Raw genomic sequence first — 20618 nt, 5'->3', positions numbered from 1 at the left:
GTATTTCCCTATATAAACTTAGAATTAATTAAAATAATGATTGTCAGTGAAAGATAATGAGATTCGAACTTGGATCCTTGAATGTTTTTCCAACCTGAAAGGGCCTGAATGTTCATTTTATGTTTCTGCTGTCAGTCCTTCAGATGCACGTAGCCTAATATATTTGTTTTGTTTTTTTAAATTCTCCTGCAGGTCAGTCGGATACTGTACAGCTTCGCCACGGCCTTCCGACGGTCAGCTAAGAAGGCGGTTCTGTCGTCTCAGCAGGCTGCGCCGCTCACTCCTGACAGCGACTTGTTTACCTTCACCGTCAGCCTGGAGATCAGGGAGGATGATGGCAAAGGCACTTTCAGGTGAGCTTCCCACTCACAGTGACGCACGCGCTTCACACGCCGAGTGTTAGAAACTGATTACCTGGACAGTCAGAAAAGATTGTGGTACTTATTTTTGAAGTTAGACCAGTTTTTTTGGGATTTTATCTTATAAAATACATAAAGTGCCAGCTGCTACACCTTTCTCTACGGTTAGCCCTTAACACCAAGAGTTTTTACTGTTAATGAATCGGCTGTTATTTCTGTGAAATGTGACCGAATTGACAAGAAATCATAATTAAAGAGTCTTTTTTTTTTTTTTAACTCTCAAATAAAAGAGCACAACAGAAAAGTTCCTGTTTGCCCGCTGCAGTTAATGGACCTCTTCTGTTCCCTTGCTTCGCCATAATACTGAGTCTATTCTGTGTTTTTCACAAAACAGCCGGAGATCCTGCTTATTTGAAAAATAAAACAAAACAAACAAAAACATGCCTGTGGATATATTTAGCCAGGACATTTTTCCTCCTCATTAGCTGCTGGTTGATTATTTTTAGTGTTCTGAATTCCAAGCCAGAAGCTTAAATATACAGTTTCATGTAGTCTGTTATTGTGTGTCCTCTAGATAAGTTCAGGAATTTTTCACATGTAGAAACTGGATGAAGTAATTTTTTTTTTTTTTTTTTTTCCTACAAAAACAAGTCTTGCCTGTCATAGTGTGTCGTCGGCCAACAGAAGCAGTTACACCACAAGACTGGCCTCTTTTGTTTGGTCTGATTGTATTTGTCTTTCTCGGTTAACTCAAATTAAGACTTCTTTCCCTGCGTTTCCTCAGGAATTCATATCAGCGAGGGCTTGGGGAATGTTGATTACAGTTTCTGTCTAAAACTCGGTTCTGTTTCCTATGTTGCTCTCAGTGCAGGAAAGAAACCCGTGCATATTTGGAAGTGGCCGTTATTCACACATTTATGTTGACAAATGGGTGTATTTTACACTCGAGCCATGATTTGTTCTGCTGTAAGCATGAAGTCTGGAATAGAAACTTACTGGTTGACTTGTGTTATTTTAGGTAAACACTGATCTATCAGTCACTTTCCTCTCTAGCTGCTAATATAATAGAAACAGTGTGTAAGGTTTTGTGTGTTGCTGTATTTGTCTTCTGCAAATTCATCCTGAATTGTTGTGTTTTATTTGTCAGTGCTGTCGCCAAAGACAAGGACAAGCAGAGCTTCAAGCTGCGCGCTGGATTAGACAAGAAAATTGTCATTTATGTTCAGCAAACTTCAAATAAAGAGCTGGCTATTGAAAGGTACAGTTAAAACACGCACATGCACACACTTTAAAAAAAACATTGTTGCACTAGTTTGGTGACAAACTATCACAGATCTCCTAGCTGCTTCTTCTCAGGCACTTTGCATTACCTTGTATGTTTGTGGTTTTTTCTTCCTGTTTTTATCTTAATAACAGTTTATTTCCTCATTGATTCATTGACAGTACATCTTTAATATGTCTAACAATCATGAAAGCGTGAAAAAAAAGTATCTTGGACATATTAACTCAATTTTAATGTATCTGTCTATGAAAGACTGATGTTTCCTTGAAACATGAGCAGAAAGCCATCTTAAAGGAATCCCTCTTGTTCCGAGATTGAGTAGAGCCTGTCTCGTTTTTCATTCTAATAAGTCCGCTGAAACTTAAACATTCCACTACCTTTTTGCGGCCGTCCATTTTCACAGCGGTTTGTTATCGTTTCATGAACCCAGAGAAGGTGAGGATTGAACTCCTGTGTTTAATAAAGTCCCTGCTCTGGTTTGCGTTAGAGGATCGGTCCAGGAAGCTATTTGCGGTACATTATGTGATGTTTTACAACTGCTCTTACTTCACGGAGAGATTTATTGTTCCATTTCTGTTTCCCCACTCTTGGCCACTTTTTTTTTTTTTTCTTTTTTAACCTTCTCCTTCTGTTTCTTATGTAATTGCACTCGTTCCACATTTATCTCATTTTTTTTGCACCTCCATGTCCTTTCCAGGTGTTTTGGGCTCCTGCTCAGCCCCGGGAAGAATGTGAAGAACAGCGACATGCACCTGCTGGACCTGGTGGGCTGCTCTTTTCGCATGTGCGTGTTTGCGTTGTTGTGTGTTTGGCTGCGTTTGTTAACTTCCTCCAACATGTGGCCCCTCAGGAGTCAATGGGAAAGAGCTCGGACGGGAAGTCTTACATCATTACAGGAAGCTGGAACCCCAACACGCCTCAGTTCCAGGCTGTGAATGAGGAAACGCCTAAAGGTAAGAGCTAAGTCTGTCCAAGATTTATGTAAGACGTGTTTTTCAGCGCATATTAGTTCCTTGGTTTATGCTTATGGGTTAGTTCAAAGTTTATTCTCTCATCTTTTTTGACAAGGGATGATGTTATTTTCTTGATTTTTCTAGATAAATTCATGTATATGACCACGGCCGTGGACCTGGTGATCACTGAAGTGGAGGAACCGGTTCGTTTCCTGCTGGAGACCAGGGTCAGAGTCTGCTCCCCAAACGACAGGCTCTTCTGGCCTTTCAGCAAGCGTAGCTACACTGAGACCTTCTACCTTAAACTGCGGCAGGTTCGTGCAGCTATACCTCAGATCTGCTCAAACAGATACATGGAAATGACGTCTGTATGGAAATGTCCTTATTCTCTTCCTCTTCTTTATTTATTTATTTTTTTTATCATTTGGTTCATCTGTCGTCACTGCATTTTAGATGGAGCGTAAAGAACGAAAGAGTCCCGCCTCTGACACACTTTATGAGGTGGTGAGTCTGGAAAGTGAGACCGAGAGAGAGAAAAGGAAAACCACAGCCAGTCCCAACATCCTGCCCAGCGGGCCTGGAACAGCAGTCCCTTCTCCACCTGAGGACGACGAAGAGGAAGGTGACTGGATCTTTAACGTTTTGATTTGAACATAGAGAAATGGCTACAAGGTTTTGAATCAAATTCAGAAATATGCCACTTTACGAAGAATATATACCTATAAAAATGTTGGGGGCAAAAAATAATAATAGTGTTGTCACTTCATCACATCAGCTTGAAAAGCTGGCTCAAAACAAACCCTTGTTTGGCTCGATATCATGAACGATCATTCACATTCGCTCTGGATTGCTGAATCACTGTGGTGTCCTTGGTGAGGACCTTCCTCTCTGAGTCAACACCTCCCAGTGCTCAATGCCTAGCAGCATCAACACCAAACAAAGTTAACCATCATGCACTGCTGGGGCATTAAGGCAAATACCATACTTCTACGCGTTTAGTATTTATGCATGCTCGGCATCTAATCGGTTCGGTGCTTTCTTCACTAAATCAAAGCCCTGTCCTGTGGGCAGCAGCAGATACAGACTTGTGGTCTGCACGAGGTAAATTCATGTGAGAGATCAGATGCTGTGCTGCAGAACGGTTCGTACTGAAAAGCCACAGTGTATCAAAAAGACTGTGTGTTTTCTGCTTTTTTTTTGTGAGAGGTGGCAAAAAGTAAAAACAAGAACAAAGTTAGTTTCATGATTGTATCCACATTTTAGTCTTTGGTAAAATTTGCTTTGGCTATTGGGACTTTGTGTCCCTCGATTTCAGTCTGTGCCAGCTTCTATCGATGTTCAGATAGCAGTGTGAAAATAAAATGTTAATAACTATTGTGTTGGCAGCAGATGTTTTGTTTTAGTTTGTGATTTTTTACAATCACTTTTAAAAAATATGATTACATTTGTTATACCAAAAACCAAATCGCATTCTCGAAATTACGCAAATTTCCTCCCTGGAAGATTTTCAAGGTCTTACAATCTTGTTTCTCCGTCTTATTCACTATTTAGCTACAATGTTCTACAGCATGATGTGTTATTTTGGATTAAAGTATCGTCAACTTGATATGTTGTGCACAGTGGAGCACGTGTTCATAACGGACGTGCTGTCATTTATACCATGTGCAGATGACCAGATTCATTTTCAACATTTTAAGGTTTTTTTTTTTTTGGTTATCAAGGAAAAAAACATTAGATAGGTGCATGACTGGGAGAAGAAAATAATTTGGTAAAATTAAGGGCCAAGTTTGTTTGTTGATTAGTCCATCAGCAGAAAAAAATCCACAGGTATATAAATTGTTAATATTAAGACTTCTTTTACTCAAACTTAGAGTTGATTCATTTTTTCACACATCCATTTAGCTGGGTAAACCTTGTCGAGCTCAGGTTTGCGTATTCTTTTATTTAGATTGTGTGATTGTATGTTTGAAAAAAAGGTCAGCTCTATTTTAGAATGCCGGTTCTCACTCAGTTTTGTTCTTTGCTTCGCTGTGTGTCCAGATAATGACGAGCCTTTGCTCAGCGGGTCAGGAGACGTTTCAAAGGAGTGTGCTGAGAAGATCCTGGAAACCTGGGGAGACTTGTTATCGAAGTGGTGAGGTTTTATTCCCCGGTTAACTTTGTCCCCCTTCTTCCGTCAGCGCTGCAGCAAAATGCACACAGACAAACTGTAATCCGCGTGAAAAGAAGGAGCTGCAGCCAGTAGCTGTTGATAAGCAGCTTATTAAGATGGCTTCCTTTTCCCATTACTGCATTTGTTTTTAATCAAAAGCTTGTGATGGACTGAATAGGAACTGCCCGCGCTTTAATTAGCAGCAAGTTAAGCCCCACTTGATCTCCTTCTCTTAAACTGTTCCTGTCCGAGTTTCCTGCGGAATCATAAATTATGGTCAAATTTTTACATTATATATATATCACATATTTTAATGAGGACCATCATGGTTTGATCCTTTTTAAAATGTTCTTCAGAGGTATCATATGATGCTTTTTCAAGGTGCGTTTCCCAGTTCTGTGATTCAAAATAGCAACAAGAGGAGTCATGAGACTATCCCTGTCACAACAATACGGTTTTTGTCTGCTTGTGTTTATGTGAGTTTGAGTGTGCATGTGTTGTGGCATTGTGGGATGTAGCACTCAGGGAGCAGAGGGAGGCAAATCACAGAAAGCCCTTCACAATCTTATGCCCCGAGGACCAGGCCTGGCATTACGCACTTACATCACATGTACACACACACACACACACACACACACACACACACACACACACACACACACACACACACACACACACACACACACACACACACTCATGCAGTTTCCCTTCTTAGTCTCATCAGAAAATGCCACAGATTGCATAACCTCAGAACAAATAAACAAACAGACCCCAAAAATGGGAGAGGGGGAAAAAAAATCAAGGGAGAGAGAGGGAAAAGTGAGAGAATCATCGGGGATTCTGGGATTTTCTGTCGTCTCGAGTCAGGCGACAGTCAGTTGGTGGGTACAGCTGTGCCTCCAAGTTTGCCTCCTCCTTTTCTCTGAATCTCAATCCCCGTCTCTGTCGCTTAGCAGTGGGCTGCAGGATGTCTCAGTTCATTTAACACTGCATGCAGTACAAGTTACAGTGTGAGATGGAGCGCTTTCCCAGCAGATTTAACGTTTAAATGTGAAAATGAGGAAGGAAGGAAAACATTAAAATGGCTTTCTGTGTATTGTCAGTGATTTCTATTGGTTTATTGTCTTCTGTTGTTTTTCTACCCTGCTTAAAATAAGGTAGTGTGAAATTAAAGGTCAACACATGTTGGGAAAACAAGTAAAAAAAAAGGATAGTTTATGTCATATAGCAGTAACCTGTATTTAGCTTTGTGAAAGAGAGAGGTTTAGGAGCCTGATTGAGAGCATCCCTTGTGGGAGTTGTGACCAGAACTGTAAGTTATTGTCTTTGCGCTGATTGGTTATGTAACTGTTTTTGCCTTCATGGCCTTGGTCAGCAAATCATCCGTTGAGCTGACAATAGACCCATTTCTAATTCCTCTGAAAACATCGCTCTGGGCAGATGCCGCCGGCAGGTGTGCACAGAAAGTTTGTGTTTTCACGAAACTAGAGTTGGGCAGTATCCAGATTTTGATACCGTCATACTGTCTCCACATTTTACCCCAGTATCCAGTATTACCGTGACTAATTAAAAAATTATAACTCAAGGCTCAGACAGCATCACCAAACTGTTGGCTTGTCCCTACACCGTTCAGAAACTGAAAACCAACCACCAATAATGAAAGAACAACAACATAATGTGCAAAATATTAACAACTTTTATTAGCAACAGCTTTAAAAGTGCAAATACAACAAACAATTAGCATAACCATCCAGAACAGTTTTTGCACAGAATGCGCCGCACACACATCAATTAAATTAAAATCACAACCTGAACAACTTTGAATAACAAAAAAGAGCAGCTTCTAAAAAGCTTTAAATACAACAGTCAAACAATTAAATTAACCTGACCATCCAGAACAGTTTTTGCGCAGAATGCACCGCGCACACGTCAATTAAATTCAATCACCTTCGTGTTGCACAATTTACAAATTGCCTCGTCAGTATACCGGCTCCCTCTTCTCGTTAGCTCGGAACCCGAAATATTGCCAGTCTGCTGCAGTCCCGTTCTTCTTTGGGACCAGGTCACTCGGTGTGACTCGCCATCTTTCTCCCGCTCTCTCTCTCTGTCTCTCGCTCTGTCTCTTGCTCTCTCTCGCGCGCTCGCGCTGTCACGTGATGACGTCATGTTCATAAACTTAATCAAAAGTCTCCAAAAGGAAACTACTGTGGAAGTAAAACTGAAAATTCAACCACATATAAGTGCTGCTGGACAAAGAATCATTTTTAGGAATTGAATAAGTTATATTTTATATTTAATCCTTATCTTCTATATAAGTGCATTGCCATTTTTTTCAATGACGGTATTGAAAGTGATACCGTTGCTTTTGAAAGGCACCGCCGGTATACCTTATTACCTTATTACCGCCCAACCCTACACGAAACCGCATGCGACGATGGCGTTAGCGGTACGTCAAACTGAGGAGACAGGCGCAATACGGAGCCCTTCACTTTAAAGATAATTGCCATTTAGTGAATCACATTGACTCTCTCCCCTGTTGCTCTCTCTGCCAGGCATATGAACTTATCCGTGCGGCCGAGGCAACTTCCAGCCCTGGTGCGAAGCGGCATTCCTGAGGCGCTCCGCGGCGAGGTCTGGCAGCTTCTGGCAGGCTGCCATAACAATGACCACCAGGTGGAAGAGTACCGCACACTTATCACAAAGGTAAGGCCTCCGATAAAAAGTGTTTCACATCAGTGCACACGCCTGATTTCGTTAGCAGAGTGCTTAGAAAAAAATCTGTCCTTCAACAAGGTGACTCAGACTCAGGCTCCTTTGAGTTCAGGATGCATCAGCAGGCTGTCTGCATCCTCTGATGCTTTCCAAATCTTTGCCAAAGCTTAAACCAATACTGACATACACGTTTTGCTCTGTAGCTCTATTGTCCTTTCTCTTCATCTGTATAACTGATACCATTTCTGACTTTGGGTATTCAGAGCCTTTGTGTTGCTGTTATCCATTATCCAAGAAATTAAGTTAAGGCAAAAATTCATATTTAAGAGCTGTTTTTCAGCTGCAGCTGTTCGGGAAGTGGTTAAGGTTGGGAATCCCTGGCCAGATTTTATATTAGCATCTTCGACATGGACCTGGGCCAGGAAACTGCCTGTCAGATCACTGGGCTGTCATATAAATGTGTTAATTGAATACATCTCCCTGTTTACCTTGTTTTTGGAGATCTTTGTCTGTGCTCAGAAATGACAATGAGCCTCTGAGTTTGTGATTGAGCGGACAGGGTTCAGAGGTGACTTAACCCGGCCGTTCGCGGTTCGCCCTCTTTTATTACGTGTGTTTGTTGATGTAATGTCTTTCGGCCACAGCTCCGTCCACTGTTGTTATGTAAAGGCGACATCCCGGGGCAGCACACTGGGTCCCAGGTGGTGACAAGATGTTGGCCTTACCCTTCGTCCCCTCCAAGCCCCCCCTCCCCCCTCCCCCTTTTGCTCTAATGTTCTTCACCCACCCTCACCTCCTCTTCCTTCCTTTCTCTTCTGATCCTATCACTGCCTTGGCACTTTGTTTTGTTTTCACACCCCTGCTACCATGTCGCTCCCTCAAGTCAAAAAGAAGTTTTACTCCAGAATAACACAGGAGCCACAATCTTATGTTATCACGAACGGAATATTAAATTTCACTTGGATTGTAATGCCAGCATATTGATAACCATTAGACAGAAAGTTGGACAGAAATACAGTGGAAAAGTAGTAAATTCTTACAAGTGTGTCACCGAGCCAATAAACCCACAGAGTGGAGTGTGGATAACTTACGGACCTATAAGTGACTCCTACAGAAGATCAACATTTAATTTAGTCTCCTATTGTCAAACTGGGAGAGGTAGCCAAGAACAGGTAATGGACAAAAACTTACGTAATAGAACATGATGTTCACGGGTCAAGCTGAGTTTTCATACAGTCGGCGAAATATTGAAAGAACATTAAAATATGTTGCATAGTTTTCTTTTCCATAATATATATTATTATTATTTAGAAAAAGGCTTGCAATAATGTTTCTTATTGTTCCCAATACCAGTTAAACCTCATCTGCCCATGTATTTATTTCATTTTTTATATCATTTTTTTTCCTTTCCAGCACATGTTTTAAAATTTGTACATACCATGCTCGTATGCCAGCCTCCAAGTGTCTTCAGGACTTCCACTTTTCAGCCTGTTTTCTGTGTGTAGCTCTTCATGCTTTAGTGCACCGTGTGCACACCATGTTCTGTTCCCTCTTTTGTTCTTTAACCTTGTTTCAACTTAGCGTTCGTCCACACATCTGAATACGGGGCTTTGATGAATGTAGAAGCAGGACTGAAGGTCTCGGACATTTAACCCCTTGCTTTTCTTTGGAGCCTCAAAGAACTCCCTGATATGAGGTTTTCTGCTGCCAAGTACAGTCAGTACAAGTGCAACGTTGAATGCTGGGCAATTAGCACTCGGTTACAAATAAGCTCATCAGACCACTGGACCCCTGGCACAGATTTTGCTTTGGAGCCCAAATTGTAGTGAGTAGAATCCAGTCATTAACAAAGTTACTAAATCTGGTGGACTTTGGGAGTACGCTGGCCCTGTGCCAGATGATATTAATCAGGGTGGTCTGAAAGGCGATGTGATGTGTTGGCATTCCTTGCTTTGTTAATACACTGAAATATTGTAAAAGTGTGACCATGTAGTTCTTTGTTAGTACAATTCTGAACCACTAATCTGAGGAATCTTCAGAGTATCAATGCATTTTCAATGATAGGGTTGTATTTTATCACAATAACTGCATTGTGACCATCCATCCCTCCATCCCTCCATCCATTGGCAAGGCGCACCATGGAGAAGCTGCCAGGCTTTCATAGGGAAAACATGGAAATACAATCACACACGTGCCTTTTCACACCTCCAGGCAAATCAGAGCCACCAGTTACCCTCACATGCATATTTTTAGATTGTGTGAGAAAATCCAGACATGTACAGGGAGAACACAGCAAGTCACACCCGGTTTTGAACCATGTACTTTCTGGGTATGAGATTAAGTTCGAACCACTATATCGCAGTGCAATCATACGTTGTGGAATGTGTAAATTTTCCCTTTTGTTTTTGTATTTTCTCTCAGTGGTAGTACAAATGGACTGTACAGATCATTTAAAAAAAGAGGTGGAGGTAGTAACTGTTACTGTATGGTTGCATTATTATAATTTAGTTTACAGTCATTTGTTTTATAAATAAGTCAAGCTGGGCTGGCAATTAACCAATTTTCAATCCAACTCCATTAACTCATCTTTAAATCTCTGCCCTTCAGTGACTTTCGTGTAAAATTCAACTTGCTTTCTGGGCTACCTGAGATTGTACATTCTCTCTTAATGCCTGTTTTTTCTCCGGGTGCTTCATTCCCCTTCCACAGATTGCCATTCATTTATGGTACATGGGTATTTTTTTAAATGCACCCAGAATGCGTGACCGTCCGTCTCTCAGTGTTTGCCCTGTGAAGGACTGGTGACCTGTCCAAGGCGTACTTTGCCTTTCGCCTGTTATAGGCGGGGATCGGCTCCCTGCAACTCTGAGTGGGAACATTAGAGAAGATGGATGAATAGTCACACAGCTGGGGTCTCTTAAAATCTGTAACCTGATTCAATAAACTAATCATTTTGAAATTAATCGCAGTAGTTAAACAAAATTCAATTTACTGTGGTTCAAGTTTAACTGATGATGCATGTGAGTACCGCACACAGTTTATATTTTTGTATTTTGCTTGCTACTGACCTCGCAGCAAACCTTGGGAGTGCTGATGGTTTGTTATTTCTTCACTAAAAATGTGATTGTGTGCTGTGATTCAGTCACAATGAGAGTAAGCTAAAGTTTTGGCCTTATTGCAAATCAAAAAAGGTGTTAAATAGACTTGAAGAGTGGTATATCAATGCCAAATTGCGTATTCGTTGTATTCAAAATGTTTTGAACCAAGAGGTTTACCGATACGCCAGGCTGTTGGAAATGTCTCCTGAGGTGAACAGGAAAGTTTGACATCCACACTCACACATACATTTTTTTTGTGGAGCACAGAGTCAAAGTGATCACATAAATGCAGGCCTGGTCCGCAGACCTGCTCCACCAGCCTCCCGTGGAGAGTAAAAACAAGGGCTCATAAGTACCTGTCTGCCTGAGTGTCTGTGCCTGACCTACATAATGACCAGTCTGTCTGCCTCTCTGTCCGTCTTTATAATCATTTGTATCTGTGCTGGCCTGACTCTGACTCTCTGTGACTTCTGCAGAGACCTGTTTGTGCTCCTGTCAACTCCTGTGTCTCTTTCCTATTTTGTCAAACTGTCCCTTTTCGCCTTTTTTTTCTCAGTTTTGCCCTGCTGTCGTGTCGACCCAGCTCCTATTTTTTTTCTGTTTGACTGTTCACTTGTTCATCTCTCTGTCCCAGAGGTTTATATCACGACCTCTTCCAAGTATTCACAGATTTGTTTGCGTAATAAGAAAAAACAAAACACGGATGGTTCTGAAGGTCCAGACTTTCAGATGAAAGAGGAGACGGGTGACTTCTGCAGCCGATTGTGAATGTTCAACAGTTAAGCGTTTGTGTCTCTAACTACAGAGCAATGCCGGTAGTCCATGTCTTATGATATTACTTTATCTTCCTCCTCTAGGCTTATCATCAACAGATAAGCACCCTTATTTCCCAGATTCAAATCTCATTTTATTATTTGTTCTTCTATGAAATTTCAGTTATTCTTAGCATTTTCGTGAAGTACCAGACTTGAGATAAACATCAGCTGACTTGCTATTTTTGTATCGTATAGCTTTTTTCTTTTAAATGTATATAGCAGAACTCTTATACCTGTAGGGAGAGTTGTGAAAGAAATGCATGATGACATAATGCATAATTAGATTGCACTCCTTTGGCAGTAATGCATAATATATTCCTATAATGACACTGATAATGTATTCAAAGTTCCGATTGTTACAGTAGACATGTTTCTGTGAAACTTTGTGCTGTTTGAAAACAGGATGAGGGCTGCAAAGCTGCTGTCTCTCCTAACAAGCAGACTGGCAGCTTTAGCATTATTCAGAGTCTGTTTAACATCCAGTTTATAGATCATCTTTATGTAGCTGATGTTCCTGCAGCTTCAGACCTTGAGAATTAATCATTAGACTGATACGGCTCCTGTCGATGTGTCGTGTGGACACGACAATAAACATGCTACATGCACAGGATGAGGGAGATGATTAAAGTAAAGGAGTTACTCCTTCAAGTAACATGTTTCTATTTGTTTTCAGTAAATGTTCAGTTCATTTAATGATTATTTTTTTTAAGGAATTGATATACCTTTAAATACTTTCCTTAGGTTTGAGGAGAGCGTTGATAATAAGACTCAGGTAAATTAAAGAGAAACATGACATGAGTCAGTTAACACACAGTGATTAAGCTTGATAGGCTGGTTATAAACTAAAATTACTCCTGGTGTCTTTATAAACTTCACTGCATCAGTATAGTACCAAGCTGCTGTTTTTGTCAACCGCAGGACATCTGTCCTTGAGTTGTTGCTAAGCAGGAAGGAATACTTTAGGACAGCTAACAGAGCTGACTTCTCAGCTTGGCAACAAGGTAACGGTAGATCACGCTCATTTTTATTTTTTTTTTCCCCCAGTATTTTAACAGCTTTTTCTTCTGGCTGTTTTCTTTTTGCTATCCTGTATTTGGTTCTCCCGTCTGCCTCTTCCTCCTCTCTTCTGGGATGATCTCCGTCTTCCTTTTGGCTCCCATCCTCATCCTCCTCTCCCATCCCTCTCCGTCTTGCAGCCCTTTTAGTTGTACTGTCATCTATTTTTAGCTCCTCGTGTGGTGGGCAGAGGAGGTGCGTGAAAGCACGGGAGTGTGTCTGGATTGCGGGGGAGAAAGGTGCAGGCTGGTGTGTGTGCGTATGTGTGTATGGGTATGTTTGGGTCTCCATCACGCTACACCAAATTGCTCAGCACGAGGCAGACTCTGCAGTTTCCAGAAAGTCATTAGGAGAAGGATATGGGACAATGGTGCACTAAATCTGATAGTAATTACAACCCACAGAAGAAGCTAATTTTAGTCCAGCATACTGAGTAATTCAATTTAATCATCACATCATGCGATTTAAAAATAACTGTGTTGGTAATTATTCCAGAAAATATTCATATGAGGTTCTCACAGACGGAACCTGCGCAATGAAAATCTGGCTGCGAGGGAGATCAGAAATGATTAGGGAGGTTGTGCTATACGCACGTTCTCAAATCATATACATACTTTATTAACGCTTCAACTTTACTTTGTCTGTGCTTTGAAGTAATACTTGGCTTTTGTCTAACTGCAGGGGTATTTTAATGAAGTCATTGAAAGTGATCTGTCCCACTAAAGATGTTTCAGTGACCACAAATCTCTTCTGTTTCTCTCCTGCTCTCGCAAAGACGATAAATAAAAGCCACTTTTGTCTTAAAGTTATTTCGAGGAAAGTGGGTCATTTGTGTAATGTCTGTTATGTAAGCCTCATTGTCGGACAAGGTTTACATTGTAAGAGGCAGTGATGCTGTGTGTGTAAGCATGTGCACTTAACGTTGCCACTGCGATTTTCCTGAGATAATGAGAGGGCCATGAGATTTTCACATGATGCTCGATTAGCTAACCACAAGTCTTCCAAGGACCTTGTTTTTCTCTCCCGTTGTTAAGAAAACAAACTTCCAAGTCAGACCTGTTCAGAGATTACATGACAATTAACAAACCCTCTTTGTTGTTGATGTGGATCCTGTGAAACATGAAATAACAGCTCTTGCAGCGTTCAGCTCTCTGAAACCCATGTGATTTCAGCCGCTCTGTATTGAAGACATCTCTAAATAGCCCAGAATAAGTTTAAAAATGTATGAGTATGGAAGGATAATTAAATTAGACTTTTGACCTTTCTGACCTTCACTGAATGTTTGTCGTAGTTTCTCACAACCTCCTGACGCATCACTCCGATTTGGATTCAACGTTAGATATGCTTCAGTGATTGCACTACAATTATTTCATCCATAAATCTGCCACAAACGTTCAACTGTAGGGTTATGTCTAACTTTTGGATCATCAAATTCTTACAGCGTGTAAGACTGACTAGAACAGAACGCTACAGTTGAATAAGCCAAAGAGAATTAGTGAAGATACTTTTTTGTCTGTTATCTGAAGTTGCTGAACTCATCCCACTGAATAGCGCCTTTCAGTCTCTGCTTTCGCTTGCAGTTTGCACCCAGAAGGCATTCCCTGCTTCTAATTGCATAATTACTTGCTGCTTTAGTGAATCAGCTGCTAATTACACGCAGAATGTGAGCACAAATGAAATTATTAGCACTGTGTGTTCATGTATTTAACTCAGTTTCTCTCAGTATTTAAACTTTTGTCTTGATGCTGTTTAGCAATAACTTCCAAATATGAAAAAAACGCTGAAATGATAGAACAGCTGTCCCAGTTTAATGAGCATGCTAGTGGAGTACACCAACATCAGTCATCTCATTAGAAATCAATGTTGTGCTTTAAATAACTGCCTTTAAGTTCTTCCCTTTTCGTCCGCCTTTTATTTGTAGAAGCACATTTTGAGCCCACACACATTTTTACACTAAACCTTATTTAACTTATTTAGCCTCAGGCACAGTGTCCCTGTTAAAACATGCTGGGATGCACAAAGCCATAGGGAGACCAGCTGTTCTCCGCTGTGTGTTCTTGCGCTACAATAAGATTATTAAAAAGAAACATTTCCAGCAAACTGCCACAGAACACATGTTTCACTCAAACACAACTTTTTAACACAGCACAAAGCTTATCTTCACAGCTTTGCCACCACCATGAGCGCCAGATTTCCCTGCCTGCTGAGATTTTAATGGTTAATTGCCATTTTGAGAGGTCTGGGTAATGCTGAATGTTGCTAATTTTAGCAGTGTGAAAAAGCATGTTTAAGTCTTGGGTGATTATGAGAGGGACTGCCACAGGAAAAAAAAAAAAAAAAAAAAAACAACAACAAACAAACGAGAAAGCTAGGGAGGAGTGTGAGGGTGGGGGAAGGAGACAGCCTCGTGTCTCTGCAGTTGATCATTGGTCGGAGCCACTGGGAAAGGGGAGGGGCCGCCATGCTGCTGTTTCTGTAGAGCGAGGCAGAGAGCAAAAGGAGTGTGAGAAAGAGACAGCAAAGGAGGATAAATGAACACGGGGGGTTCTCCTCGCGTCGGTATGCCGGCTTTCCTGATTCCCACTCAGACGTAGCTGCCGCCGCCGCTGCCGCTGCTGCTCTGAATAGAAATTCCAGCTGAAGCGTGTGAGTGTGCGCATTTTGAACATCAGTCACCCCGCGCACTGCCCTCTTCCTCCCAGCTCGCGGGATCGTGCTGTGAAATAACTGCGAAGGACCAGACAGAAACTGAGACAAGAGCAAGCGGGGATGGTGTAGTGCTGAGCAGAGGGCGAAGGAGCAGCGAGGAAGCAGAGGAAAGAAGAGGAAAAAAGATGGACTGAACAAAAAAAGAAAAGAATTGAATTCATGTGTAATCTGTCTCATAATTTACATATGCAGCGCATATGGGAGTGATGTTCGCGATCTTCAGTCTGGGACTTCTGCGGCTGGAGCAGATGTTGAAGGCATCTCGGACCTTATAGGGAGCGGATGCATTTCAAGCATAACTTGGACCCAAATTCCTTCAAAGTCACATCTTTGTCAGTTTTTTTTTTTTTCTTTTTTGTGCCTTGAGGAACCTGGCTTTTACTGGAAGGAAAAAAAAAGAAAGGAATACTCATCTTTTGTGTGTGCTTGTTGACTCTAACCTTTGTGGCTTTGCAATTACGTAAAGCTACAACTCCCCGCTCTGAGGCTGCTTCTGCGGGACTCCCTCACCTTTGTCTGTCCTTCATTTGCTGTGGAAGGAGGTGACGGTCTCATCATGGAGATTTTAGTTTGGACTGAATCCATCCAGCGACTGTCAGAGCCAGCCACATACCTGACTAAATAGTGGGTTTTTGCATTCATTGTCACCCTTGAAGGGCCCCTCGGACACATTTTCCTGCCCAAGATGATGAATTCCTCCCTGGACCCACTGAATCAGAGCTCTGCTGACTCGTCGAACTTATCTGCTCCGTTCTGCTTGCTCGAAATCGGCTATTCCCAAATCTTCAGCACTTGCCTCCTGGAGATCTCGGTCATACTTCTGCTCACCGTCCTCATTATTTCTGGAAACCTGGTGGTGATTTTTGTTTTCCACTGCGCCCCTTTGCTCAGCCAGCACACCACCAGTGCGTTCATCCAGACGATGGCATACGCCGACCTGCTGGTGGGAGTCAGCTGCCTGTTCCCCTCCTTGTCCCTGCTCCACCGTCTCCAGGGCCTCGACCAGAGGCTCACCTGCCAGGTGTTCGGGTACATGGTGTCTGTGTTGAAGTCGGTCTCAATGGTGTCTTTAGCGTGCGTGAGCGTGGACCGCTACATCGCCATCACAAGACCTTTGACGTACGCGTCCCTCGTGACACCGTGCAGGGTGCGCTGTTGTATTATACTTATATGGCTGTACTCCGCCATGGTGTTTCTTCCGTGTTTTCTTGGATGGGGGAAGCCGGGTTACCATGGCGACGTGGTGGAGTGGTGCGCGGTCGAGTGGAGGACTCATCCGACCTTCACCACCTTTATTGTCGTGCTGCTGTACGCTCCAGCCGCCCTCACCGTCTGCTTCACCTACGCCAACATCTTCAAGATCTGTCGGCAGCACACGCGAGAGATCAGCGAGCGCCACGCGCGCTACCGGCCCCAACAGCCGCAAGGCCCGGGACTGTCTGTCGGAGCCGTGGTCAAGGACAACAATACAGGACAGCAAGGGCAGCCGCCCCACTTGACCCAATCACACAAGCTGCAGCACAGCCAGCCAGCGTATCAACAGTCCACGTCAACATACCCAGACAAGCGATACGCCATGGTGTTGTTTCGCATCACCAGTGTCTTTTATATTCTCTGGTTGCCGTACATCCTCTACTTTCTGTTGGAGAGCGGAGGGTTCTACCGCCACCCCGCAGCCTCATTCCTCACGACGTGGCTGGCGATCAGCAACAGCTTCTGTAACTGTCTGATCTACAGCCTCTCCAATTCAGCTTTCAGAAAGGGCCTCAAACGCCTCTGTTCCTTCTGCCTACAGCGCAGTGGCGGTGGCTTTGGGGTTAGGAACACCAAAAAGGCATTCATCGGTTCTGTGGAAAAGGGATGTGCTGGGCCTGGGTATGGCTATGGACATAGGGAAATAGGCGTCGATACGACCTGTCATGTGTAGTCCAAATGCAGAAGAAAATGTGCCAAACCGGCGTTTGAACTTTTTACAAAAAGCCTGAAATGATTGCCGTGAAATGTCGCTAGAATTTTCTCTAAAATGATGGGAAGAGGCGTCGATCTGCCACTCGAGTTTCTGTTGCATTTAGAGGTTACACAGGCATCCTCGCAGCACAAGCGACAGCAGGGAAAGGCTGAGAGTGACAGCTAAGAGCAAAGCACTGAAAAATGAAAAAGGCCCCACTAGCCATTCAAGATGTTTTAAAGTAGTCTAAAACACAAAGTACACTGCGTTTGACAGGAGTGATTGAAATGCGGGCCTGGAAAATAGATGGAAAATAACACATCTAGGGAAGGGAAGAAGTTATTCTCTTCAGTGTTGAACGTTTGCAGGCGGCTCCTTAACTCATTTTGTCGAAGCAACTCAACATTGCTAGGAAACCGCTCTAACAATCCGTGTGATGTACGTGGCGTGTGATTAGTCGTTGCCAGATTTTCAGTACACGTCGTGTTGAGCGCAACAAAATTTAATGATAAGAAGAAAATCTGCCTGCTGTGATTTTGTGATGTTCATTACACTCTTGCACATGCAGCGATGCATTGGTGTGATAAGGATGTTCTCATGAACTGAGCCGAGTCAAAAAGAAACGTGGGGATATGCAAAGAAAGTGACGGAGGTAATGGTAGATCTAGCACATATGTCGTTCAGCAGTGTGTTCGCATTGATTGAACTGATCAGGATTTTGTCTGCAACAAGACATTTATTCACGAGCGCTGATTTTTATTTATTGATGTTGTTGACAAAATGTTTTGTCTAAACTTAGGTGGGGTTCACTCACTGCACCCGTTGTTCGTATGATATGCTGTCCAACTTTGGTGTACGACTGTTAACCTGACGAAAAAAGAAAAGAAAATCATGTATTTTTCTGTGAATTTCTTTCTCAAGTAGTATTTAAAATCTCAGTTTTATTGCACCTTTGTTTTCCATTATGTAGCTGATTTTTATTTTTTTTTTGTGCATTCATGGTAAAGAAATACCACGAAAGGATGTATTTTTACACTTCCTGTGTACTGATTGTTGGTACATGTTTGGACTGATATTTATCGAGGTTTGTAATTAGTAAAAAGCGTCGGGATGGGTAAACTTTAATCAGTAACTCCCATACACTTCTTTAATAATGCTAATGGCAGAGAGGAAGATGGACATTTATCATTATGAACGTTTTACATTTACACAACCTTACCTTGCTACAAACATATGTATGCTGTATTTTGACTGCATTATTGTGCCTGCCTTGAAGCACATGTGCACGCCTGTATGTACAGACACACACACGGATCACATGCAAACAGAACAGACAAAAAGCCCATTCAGTTTGCCAGACGGCGAACCTCTGTGCAATACCATGAAGAGGACCTGACCCTTACCTTCCTGGGGATTGCTCTGTGTGTGTGTGTGTGTGTGTGTGTGTGTGCGTGTGCGTGTGCGTGTGCGCGTGCGCGTGCGCGTGCGCGTGCGCGTGCGCGTGTGCGTGTGCGTGTCTGTCTGCACATGTCTGTTTTTATCATCCTGCTCCCATGTTTACAGCTATTAAGTGTTTTTACTCTGAATATATTAAAAGTGTATCTAGAATAAATCCATGTGTACATACTCTGTCATTAAGAGAAAATTTGTTCAAAGTGAGATCTGTGGGTAATTTAGCTTTATGTAAATCTAAACCACCAAAGAAAGCTCAAAAGATAATCTTGGATTAGGGTATTTTTTTATTACATTATTACATTATCTAATTAAAATTTATTGAATTGCCAGTGAGTTTGCACAGTTTGTGTTAGATTCCCACTGCACTGTGCCGGCTTGGTGATGCCTTTTGTGCATAATTATGACTGTTCCTCAGTCTATTGTAATACATCGTTGCCTCGATGAAAACAAATGAACTGTGAGGGGAAGCATTTTCCGTCAGCAGTTCGGGAGGGCTATGGTTACAGACTTGTGACTGTTTTTAAGGGGTGTCAGGCCTGCAGCTGAACGCACATGGATGAGATGGAAGTGTCCATTAACCTTCTGTTACTTGAGCCGACATCTATTGCAGAAAAAAAAACAAACAACAAAAAAAAAAAACAACAACCCCTGAATCACATCGGTTGTGAGAAGCGACTTTAAATGTGACTGTTATTTCTGCTTGTCTTGGAAAATTCCTCCTTAGAAACATAGTTCTACTTTTTTTTGTAAAATCTGAAAACCATATGTAAAAATGTGACTCAGAACTGTTGCGTTTGCTTTTCGTTTCTTTGTGCATGCATTGATTCATGTGTGCTTGAAGGGTTTGCAGGTGTGTCATTGACAGATTGTTGAACTGTTAAGGTAACTAACTGAGCTACCTTTGTTTTTTTATATTCCTGCACATATATTTCCTCCAGAATACAGTACTTTGTAGCTGTATGTGAAGATGAAGTACAGTGTTGATAGATAGAGCCACATGTTATCTGTGAAACGCTGCGAAATATTGTAACCTGTCATTTTTATTTTTTACATTCTTTCGGTCTGCTGTGTGGACAAAGATCATTGTACAGAAATGGCATATTGAATGTGTGATCGTCAACACACACAAATGTTGTAGTCTCTTAACTTCTGTCTCTTCTCTTGTGAATTGATGAATTACGCAGAGTTTAGATTGGCTTAGCGGCATGCTTTCTGATCGAAATGACTGCAGTTGGATTTTATTTTCTACTTAGACGTTTCTGTTTTTCAAGTCGCCGTTCTAATTTAAAAGGACTAAAAGCTTTGGAATTGGTGTATTTACTTTGCTGGTATAAATACAGAATTTCCCACGGCGGTTAATGGTACGGTTCCTTTGAAATGTGTAAGGTTTAGGGAAAAGCATCTTAGGAGTTTATCGTGCCAAAACATGCTCACATTAGTGGTCACGAACACACATGCCTTTCATCCTGTGGGAAAACAATCGACTTTTGTGTTCTCAGGGGAGTGACATTGGCGGCTGTGTGGAAGTGTAATGCCGTGCTGTGTGGGATTAGAGACAACATGAAGATGTATGAATCCCGGCCTGGCAGTGAAAGCTGTAATGCATCTTTCTTATGTGAAAAAGGGGAGTCAGTGTCGGCAAAACACAGTTATGAGTGAGTCCATCCTACAGGAGTATCCATTTACTAGTCAAATTGAGACAGCCATCAACAGATGAATGATATTCAGGCATGAAAATATGAATGAAATGAGGATTGAAATGATCTCTTACTACTCACTATATCAGGCAATTTTACAATTTTGATCTAAAATTCAATACCTACACATCATCATCGATCACTTCTTACTAACTTTATAGTTTATCCAGAGACGATACAGTGTAGCTTCTGATTCATCATCGTCATCATCATTGTCCTTTCACCTATTGCTTCATTGGCAAACTGCTTTAGGTGCATCAGTACTTTGTAACACACCAGCCCACCTGTCATGGGAACAAACAGACTTTGAATGTAGTGGATGAAATCACTAAAGGTGTAATTTTGTAACTTCCTTTTACTATTATATTTTCTTACTTGCGTA

At 42.0% G+C, this 20618-nt stretch overlaps 2 protein-coding genes across 5 annotated transcripts in view; both read left to right on the top strand.

Annotated features, from left to right (window-relative positions):
* rabgap1 (RAB GTPase activating protein 1) overlaps positions 1–20618 on the top strand; it is a 70532-nt gene that overhangs the window by 20414 nt on the left and 29500 nt on the right. For all 4 annotated transcript variants that reach the window (XM_030084402.1, XM_030084401.1, XM_030084400.1 and 1 more), the window contains 8 exons: positions 193–353; positions 1507–1617; positions 2339–2405; positions 2492–2594; positions 2739–2908; positions 3048–3216; positions 4635–4728; positions 7299–7449. In XM_030084402.1, coding sequence (XP_029940262.1) covers positions 193–353; positions 1507–1617; positions 2339–2405; positions 2492–2594; positions 2739–2908; positions 3048–3216; positions 4635–4728; positions 7299–7449 — 1026 coding nt within the window. The remainder of the gene's footprint in view (positions 1–192; positions 354–1506; positions 1618–2338; positions 2406–2491; positions 2595–2738; positions 2909–3047; positions 3217–4634; positions 4729–7298; positions 7450–20618) is intronic.
* On the top strand, positions 13702–19207 carry LOC115382593 (probable G-protein coupled receptor 21). Its single transcript, XM_030084408.1, has one exon. It carries the CDS (start codon positions 15822–15824, stop codon positions 17061–17063), a length of 1242 nt encoding a protein of 413 aa, XP_029940268.1. The 5' UTR covers positions 13702–15821; the 3' UTR covers positions 17064–19207.

Source organism: Salarias fasciatus (genome assembly GCF_902148845.1).
Source record: "Salarias fasciatus chromosome 7 unlocalized genomic scaffold, fSalaFa1.1 super_scaffold_4, whole genome shotgun sequence".
Lineage (NCBI taxonomy): Eukaryota > Metazoa > Chordata > Actinopteri > Blenniiformes > Blenniidae > Salarias > Salarias fasciatus.
Note: the sequence above shows the minus strand (reverse complement) of the source record. Positions and strands in the feature narration are given on the sequence as shown.

Bases quoted from the DNA above. Each gene is read 5' to 3' on its own strand.
- LOC115382593 (XM_030084408.1), top strand. From the start codon at position 15,822: ATGATGAATTCCTCCCTGGACCCACTGAATCAGAGCTCTGCTGACTCG.